At 65.1% G+C, this 8,486-nt stretch overlaps 1 protein-coding gene across 10 annotated transcripts in view; it reads right to left on the bottom strand.

Annotated features, from left to right (window-relative positions):
* Positions 1–359: 359 nt before the first annotated feature.
* The window catches only part of CCDC187 (coiled-coil domain containing 187), a 48,784-nt gene continuing 40,657 nt past the window's right edge, over positions 360–8,486 (bottom strand). For 6 of the 10 annotated variants that reach the window (XM_021081057.1, XM_021081065.1, XM_021081063.1 and 3 more), the window contains 6 exons: positions 7,950–8,038; positions 7,703–7,778; positions 5,636–5,763; positions 5,214–5,305; positions 4,732–4,808; positions 360–4,481 (listed from right to left, as the gene is read on the bottom strand). In XM_021081057.1, the coding sequence (XP_020936716.1) occupies positions 4,177–4,481; positions 4,732–4,808; positions 5,214–5,305; positions 5,636–5,763; positions 7,703–7,778; positions 7,950–8,038 (767 nt within the window). In that variant the 3' untranslated portion in view covers positions 360–4,176. The remainder of the gene's footprint in view (positions 4,482–4,731; positions 4,809–5,213; positions 5,306–5,635; positions 5,764–7,702; positions 7,779–7,949; positions 8,039–8,486) is intronic. The other 4 variants (XM_021081061.1, XM_021081059.1, XM_021081062.1 and 1 more) reach the window with 4 other exon arrangements.

Raw genomic sequence — 8,486 nt, 5'->3', positions numbered from 1 at the left:
AAATTGAAGTTTTGCCCCAGGTCAATATATCTGAGTGCCAAAGCCCCCCGCGCCGCACCCGCACCCGCACTGCTGGCAGAGATTAAATATGTCCAGCACCTTCCGTGGACACACTTCCTTCCCGGGCCAGTCATTTCATCACCCAGGTCCCCCAGATCCAGCGCCACGGGAAGGTACGGCCGGGGGGTCCATTAGCCCCCTTCCCCGGGCCCCCTTCAAGGGTGAGGGGCCCCAAACGGGCACTGGCACCGGGGAAGGTGGCAGATCCCTTGGGGAGCCCCTGCCAGCTGGGGGCGTGGCCACCCATTCCAGCACCTGCCCCCAGCCCCCCGACCCCAGACTGGAATTCGAGGCAAATCTGCAGGGTTTCCACGTGAGAGATTTATTGCCGTGCCAAACGTGTGTGTGTAAGATACATAATTCCTCTCGCACGGCCTCGTAAATCCACAAGGGTCAGCCATAAATAGAAAAAAATAAAAAATTACAGACTAATTTGTTCAGAAAACTAGAAAGAAGTCAATAAGAAAGCAGTAGCTCAAAATGTGTTTTGAAGCTGCACACAGAGAAGGAGCACACGTTGCCCCCCGCAGCCCCAGACTGGCCCGCGATCGAAGGTGGGCCTGCAAGGAGTGGGCGTAACATCGGCCCCCCACTGTGCCTCCCTGAACCGTGACCCCGTTCACGATGACCCGGGCGTGCTGGGGGCCAGGCCGCTGAGCTGGTCCATCAGGACCTGAGCGGCCGCCGCAGAGGCTGGAGCCTGACATGGGGCGCAGGAGCTCCTGCCTCGACGCAAGGGCCCTGCAGTGTTCTGAGGTCTCCCTGAGCTCACGGTAGAGGCCGTGGACAGGGGCTTTGCCAGGCCAGCTTTGGGGACGCTTCCCACTCAAAACTACAAGCGCACCAAAGTCTGGGTCACCCCAGGGACCCCGAAATGTAGTCAAGCGAATGAGTTCCTCTCCCAAAGCCGGCGAAGCTGAGTCCTGGGGGGCTAACCCCGGGCCGCTGAGGTCCTTAGGCCAACACCCTGCCCCCCCGATCCTGGACCCCCCCCCATCAAGCAGGTATTTTCCAACCGGGGTTGGCTGGCTGGGTGGGTGACATAGCTGACCCAGGTGGGCGACAGAAGTGATCAGTGGCTGATAACCAGATAGAACACGGGTGGACACACAGACCAGACGGCTCAAATGACAGGGAGAAGGTTGCTGTGGGACAGAGCGAGTAACCGAGCCATCCAAGCTCTGAGCGTGAGCTCCGTCTCGAGAAACCCGCTTAACGTCCCAAGTGAGAAGCAGATTTGAAAGCTGCTTCCCTGTACACAGGAACCAACCACCGAGCTCACCTCAAAGCCGCTTCTCCAAGTGCACAGACAATGCCATTCGGGACAAAAATACTAAAGATACCGACACGAGCCAGCCCCATCCAGGACACGCTGGTCGTGCAGGCAGGTCCGTTGAGAAGACGCTGCAATGTTTCTAGTGAATTCCCTGAGCACAAGCTCCGAGGTGCTCTCACGTTAGAACCAGCACACACACACCCCCACCCAGCCTCCCGACCACCCCGGGAAGACAGAGCCGAGGGATACGGGGGCTGCTGTCTGGACAAGCGGATGCTTCGCGGGAGGGCGGCTGTGCCTGCAGCGCTGCTCTGAGCCAGGGGTGCGCTGCAGAGTCCACCCCTGGCTTGGGGGCGGCTGCTGGGGGTCGTGCTGCGGTGGCCCGTCCTTTATGGGCTCAAGGGTCCTTGCACCGAGCTGGCCCCGGAGCCACCCCACACCCGGCTCAGCCTCTCCCGACTTCCTCCCCGCGGGAAATCCTCCCGAATCGACATCAACTCCCTGGACACCTGCCTGCCTTTGGTTCCGGGAGAGGCGGGGTCTGCCGGTGGCCTGTGGCCGGAGGACGTCCCTACAGAAGCGCGTTGCACAGGGGCCCAGGCGCCAAGGTCTGTGGACAGCACTGTAGCCCTCGCTGCTCCCTTGGCAGTGGCTGGCCACTGGGAAACGGGCTCTCGTTTCGTCTGGGAGGCCTCCTGAGCACGTTTAGGGGGCTGCTGGCCACCCACCCCCAGAGGACGGGCCCAAGTGGGGACCTTCTTCCCTGCTGCCACCTCCCCTGATCTGCACACCTCAGCACACAGGGGACACCCACACCGATCTCCCAGCCACGCAGCGTCGGCTGGATGCCTTGGAGGCCCCCAGGCCCTCCGCCTTTGGAAGGCAGAAGCCAGGGAACACGTCCAGGCTCCCCATTTAGGCAAAGTAGAGGGATGGGGCAGTGCAGACGGGACCCCGGCCTCAGCTCCTGGCCTCCACGAACCCCTTCCTCTCGGCCTTTGCCGAGGCGCAGGCACCCTGTCCGGCTCGTGGGCTCCGAGTTCACCGTGGGAGCTCCCTGCCCAGCCCTCCCTCACGTCCGTGACCTTCACCCTCCCAGGCGGCCAGCTCTGGACACACCCGCGCATCCTTCCACCTGCACGTCTCCGAGTCAGAGCCACTTTGGAGTCCGTGTCCAGGCCTCGGCCCCAAGGTGGAGGCCCGTCTGCAGGTCTCTTCTCTGCAGGGAGGCCCGGCCCCAGCAGCACAGGCCTCCTGAAGCCTCCCGCACACTCACGCGGGCACATGCTCACGCACAGTCCCACGACGGCATCTCAGACGTCCGTGCATCACCACAGGCCCTCCCCGCCTTCTCAGAAGTCCCGTCTTCCCCGTGACTGCCCAGCGGCCGCTGTGAGCCTGGGCCCCCCGGCTGCACCTGCCCGCTCCTCCATCACCAGGCCGCTGGGTGGGGCCGGCTCCGTGAGTGCAGCCAGCGTGTCGCACAGAATCCTTCTGGTGAGCTGGGTGGAGACCAGGTCCACCACCTGGGCTCTCCCCATGCCCAGGAGGTCGGCGTGGGGGCCCCTGTGCCCAGAGCCAGAGGCCCGTGGGTCTCTGGCTGCCAAGAGCAGAAGCAGGCTCTCCCCAGGCGCACAGGCCACTCTGGACAGGGCTGGGGGCTGTGCCGACCATGCGGAGAGCCCCTCGGGGGCGTCACCTGCTCCCCCACACAAGGGGGACCCCTGGCCGCCCACAGCCCAGTCCTTCCCAGCAGAACCTGATTCACCCCATTGGTCCCCAAGGCCCCCGCCCTGTCTGGCTCCCCCCAGGAGGAGCCCTGAGTCCTGGGGCCCCGGGGGCAGTGCCTGGGGCAGGCCCTCCTCAGACAGGGAGGGCAAGTCTCCCGTGGTGACGGAGGCGTCTTCCCCGGGGGCGCCCAGTGAGCCCGCGGGGGACACGGTGGCTTCCGGTGGGGAAGGAAAGTCTTCTGAGTCGGGGCCTGCGGGCTCGGCCTCATGCTCTGCGGGGAGGTTGGGAGGCGGGGGAGGGAGGCGGGGGTCCCCGTGCGTGGAGGAGGGGAGGTCGGCGCTGCCGTAGGTAGGCATCCCGTCCACTGGGGACTGGACCTCAGGCAGGACGCCCTCCACCGGGGGAGGCCAGGCTTCCTCCGGGGCAGAGGGGGCTCGGCCCCCCCCACACCCAGGTGCCCGGCTCTCGGCTGCCAGCCCACCGGGGTCCCCAGGAGGAGCCCGTGGGCTCAAGGGGACCTCAGGCTCAGCAGCGGACGGGTGGGGGTGAGTCTCCCGGGGCACCTCAGGGCAGCCCCCTGAGGCCTGCGCAGGCCCAGGCTCTCCTCCTTTGCCCAAACCTGCCCCTTCGGAGGCCGAGGTCCCCAAGGGCCAGGAGAGGGACAAGTGTGAGTCACCAGAGGAAGAGGTTCGGGACGGGAATGTCACGCCGGCCACCTCCAGGGACCACCCTCTGGCTTTTCCTGTGTTCGTTTCCCTGGCCAGGCTCCCCCTGGCTCCAGAATCTTCCTGCCCCTCCCCAGGGCCCAAGGAGGGAGCTGAGTGGAGACCGGGCTCCAGGCGGAATGAGCCTCCTGGAGGCGAGGAGCACCCTGGGGCCCGGGGCCCTGGGGCCGGCCCAGCGCGCGTGCCAAGCTCGCACAGGCTCCCCTGGTCCCAGATCTCGCTGGATGCCTCTGACAGCTCCGACCCCGACCGCGGAGAGGGGTGTCGGCGAGAGGCAGCGGCCACCCCTCCCTCGGGAGGCCTGTGAGCTCTGGGCCACCCCCCACCCTGCCCTCCAGCCCCTCCCGGGTCACCTGCCCTCTGCCCTGGTGGGACCCCGAGGAGTCAGGAGCAGAGATGGGCCCGGACCAGGCGAGTTGGCGTCGGGGTGTCCCCGGCCTCCCAGTCGGACAGCGAGGCGGAGCTCTCGGAAAGCTGCACCAGGATGGCGGACACTTTCCGAAACTCCTGGAGAGATGGACAGGACAGGCTGTCCCCAGAAGGGGAGGCGGGGGACGGAGCCGAGGACCCCGAGCAGGTCCTGGGAGCTGACTCGGCCTCGGAGCCCAGGTCCGAGGGGGCCAGGAGCCGGGCCCGGGGGCTGCCCTCGGGCTGGGTGGGTGGTGCAGCCAACCCAGCAGCTGCGGCTGCTGCAGAGAGAGGAGAGTTTAGGGATGACGGTGACACCTTTTCTACGGAGGGCGTCCCCCAGCACTGGGAAGACCAGCCCCCTCCCCATGGCCCCCACGCCAGTGGATCCGAACCAGAAAACCCCGGACAGAGGCAGAAGCGTCTAAGCCGCAGAAAGGGCGGCTGCTCTGACATAGCAGCTGGTCCCCTGAAGAGAGGACTGGTCCCCACGCAGGAGAAGGGCCCTGGGATTGGGGGCAGAGGCGTCACCTGGAGAGGCAGGCAGCTGGGCAGCTTCCTGGCAGGAGAAGGGGCCTCCGGGGTCCTCCTGCCCACTGGTCTCGACCCTGCAAGCGCATCAGGAAGTCTGGGGGTGCCCCCAGGAAGAAGCCGCATCTTCCAGCCTCCTTCCCAGGGCCCAGGGGCTCCGCAGGGGGCCCGCAACCGCGGCAGATGCTTGAAAAGCCTGCTGCCCGCTGTCTGTCCCCGGTGGGAAGTGACCACCAGAGTCTAAGGCTCCCAGGTCTTTAGGGGGTTCTGGCCTCACTCCCCACTGGATCGGGTCACTGGGAGTCACCATCTGAGAGAACTCAGAGGGCACAGGGGTGGGCTGGGGTGCACGGCGGGCACAAGGGGACCAGGATGGAGGGAGGGTCTCAGCAGGAGGACGGGACGTCCCGGCCAAGCTGTCTCCAGGCCCGAGGGCTGCCCCCGGCCCAGGGAGGGTCCCACCAGCCCTCCCGGCCCCCCACCTCTGTTCCCCTGACCAGCACTCCGTCGCATGGGGCTGCTCCGGGGGGCCGCTGGCAGGATCCACTCTGCTCCTGCCGCCTTCAACCACCTGCTGGAAACACAAGAAATGCCACGGCCAGGGTGCAGCCCCTGCTTCTGGGCATCAGTCTACGTCCCTTAGCTGCGGACGGGGCCCCGTGCCCTTGCGACCACTGTAGGGAACAAAGCCCACCCCCCACTCGTCAGACACCCCTCCTCCCTGTGGCCTCCAAAGACTCAGCAGGGACAATCCCCTGGGAAGGGCCAGAGGTCACATCCCACCAACACCATCCTCTGAGGGACCAGGTGACCCGCCCACCCAAAGCCACACAGGAGGGCCCCGCGGAGCAGGGCAGGGCCGCCTCTCGGCCTGCAGACCGCGCAGGGCCACGCCGCGACTCACACTGGCTTCCTGGGGGCCGCAGGGACCCTCTGTGCCCGGGGACTGTTGACTCCGGCCCTGGACGCTTTCTGGCAGAGCCCGGGTCTTCTCCTCTGCTGACCAGGGGCTGGGGTGGGTCTGGGGGTCTCCTGTGAGGTACAGGGACTGTCAGCACCAATGGGCACCGGACTTGGAGGCAGAGGGCAGGGGGTCCCAGATGCTGAAGCCACATGGAAATAGCCTTTCCACTTTTTTCCTGCAGTGCCCATGGCACATGAAAGTTCCCAGGCCAGGATCGAACCCTTGCCACAGCAACGACTCGAGCCACAGCAGTGACCCAAGTCCCAGTAATGGCGATGCCAGGTCCTTAACCGCCAGGCCACCAGGGAACCCCAGAAATAGCCTTGAAGTTCAAATCAGCTGCAACACCTACTTGTACTTGGTTAGTGAGGACAGAAAAATATGCAGTTACCTGCTCCTAAAACGACCCTATTGTTGGAGACATACTTATATGAGGCCCCAAAACACTTGAGAAACATCATTTAAAAGGTAGACATGGTGGCGCTCTTGCGGCTTAGTGGGTTGAGGCTCTGGTGTTGTCACTGCTGTGGCTGTGGTTACTGCTGTGGCGAAGTTCCATTCCTGGCCCGAGAACTTCTGTCTGCCGCGGGTACAGCCAAAAAATTTTAAAATATTTACTTATTTATTTATTTTGCTTTTTAGGGCCACGCCTGTGGCATATGGAGGTTCCCAGGCTAGGGGTCGAATCAGAGCTACAGCTGCCGGCTCACGTCACAGCCACAGCCACGTCAGATTCAAGCCACGTCTGTGACCTACACGACAGCTCATGGCAACACTGGATCCTTAACCCACTGAGCGAGGCCAGGGATCGAACCCGCAGCCTCACGGTTCCCAGTTGGATTTGTTTCCACGGCGCCACGACAGGAATGCCCTGAAACATTTTTTGAAACGTAGAGCCTTCTTGATTATTTTTTTGGGTAAAACCCCCACACGGGACTCATGAGCCCTTTGGCACAGCCGTTCTCCCCCCTTGGCGTCACCCTCCAGGGGCTGTGCTGAGGACCCTGCGCTCTGCCCGCTCGGGCGCTGCTGGGGAGGGGGCTGGGGAGGCAGGGCAGGGCCGGCCTGGAACGTGTCCGGGTCGGTTCCTAGCAGCCGGGATGGGGACAGGGACCGCGGTGTGGTCTTTGCCAGGAAGCGCCCGCGGGCTATCCGTCTCCTGACCATCTTCTAGGCCTTCATTCTGCCGGGGACCTGGCAAGGGCTGGGATGGCGTCGACCCTAAGGCCACCAGCCTGAGGGGACCAGAGCGATTTGTGGAAACTCCGCCAACGGGAACGCCTCCCTCTTGTCCGTGGCCCTGGCTGAAGGCCGCCTCTGGGGGCTTCCGCACGACCGTGACTATGACCGTGACAGCGTCAGGCGGGGAGCCCCTCTGGGCACCGTCCCGGGCCATCACAAGCTCTGCGGGCAGCCCGCTGGGACCAGAGCAGCTCCAAGCCCTTCCCCGCTGCACGGACCCACCCCGAGGTCCCTCTCCCGGCCCCCACCACAGGGACCCCCCAGGCCCCAGACTGGCAGGTCGGAATCATCGCCTTCCTGCTCCTGGGGGCAGTGCGAAGAGGGGCTTCTGAGCACAAGGCTGGGACACAGGGCTGGAGGGAAGGCGAGCTCCAGGGGCACCCGGGGCGCTGGCGACCCAGGCCATCCAGCCTGCTGTCCCCAACATGCCACCGCCGCCAGGGCTCCCCAGAGCCGGCAGTGAGTCTCCTCCCACCCCGGGATTCAGGATGTGCAAGCACCTTACTGGACAAAGACCCTGCTGGCAGGCTGCTTTCCACATCACCACCTGTCTGTTCCAGATAAAGGGACGGAAACACGCAGAGCCAGCCGCGCTTTCCCTCTGCTCTGGCCCCACGACGTGCCGAGCCGGGCCTCTGCCTGTGGTTTCCTCCTGGGCCCCCCTGCTCTTATCTGGGGCTGGCACTGCCTGGAGGGGACCCATGGGGTCTCGGGGCTTCTGGCAAAGCCGCCCGGGGAGGCGCTGTGAGCCGTTCGGGGACTTACCCAGGGGCGGCTCCTCCACTGGCCGGGAGCAGAGCTGAGCTGCACCGACGCCCCCCTCCGCCTCATCCGCCTGCGTCTACGAGGGGAGGAAAGACGGCCCTCCTGCAGGAGCCACCGGGGCTGCGGTGGGGCTAAGGACCCCCACCAGCACCCGGGGTCCCACCGAGATCAGGCAGAGACGAGCAGAGCAGGGGAGGGTCCCCCAAGTGGGCAAATGAGTGAACGGGCTTTCTGGGGGGTTGCATACAGGAAAGGCTGGGCCCGGTGGCTGTCCGGGGTCCGGGGAGGCTGCCCACTGAACGGCTGGCAGAGCGACACCAGGCTGCTCCCTTGGCTCTGAAAAACACAAACCCAAACACTGCAGCTTTGACCGCTCCTTGGAGACAGCCCTCCAGAGCGTGGGGAGCCCCCGAACCTGCAGAGGAAGCAGAGCTGGTCTCTGAGGAAGGGGCTCTCAGACACCCCTCCCTCTTCAGCACCCAGCCGTCTGTGCGCCCCAGACCCCCGTCTCCCTGGGACCCCAGTGCCACACCCCAAACCCCTCCTCCACACCTTTCTCTCCTTCCAGTTTCCCAGAGACCCCTCAACACCCACCCAGCGCCTCCCAGACTGTGCTCCAGGGCACCCTGGGGTCCTGAGACATTTCCCGGGGTGACCCTGGGGGGCTGGAGGAGTTCAGTGAGCACGGCCCAGGGCCCCTTTGCAATTCACCCCCCCCACGCCCATCCGTCTCTGCTTAGAGAAGCTTTCTCTAGAGACGTGCCGGGAAGTCAGAAAACCCGTT

Source organism: Sus scrofa, unplaced genomic scaffold, assembly GCF_000003025.6.
Source record: "Sus scrofa isolate TJ Tabasco breed Duroc unplaced genomic scaffold, Sscrofa11.1 Contig1206, whole genome shotgun sequence".
NCBI classification, from domain to species: domain Eukaryota; kingdom Metazoa; phylum Chordata; class Mammalia; order Artiodactyla; family Suidae; genus Sus; species Sus scrofa.
Note: the sequence above shows the minus strand (reverse complement) of the source record. Positions and strands in the feature narration are given on the sequence as shown.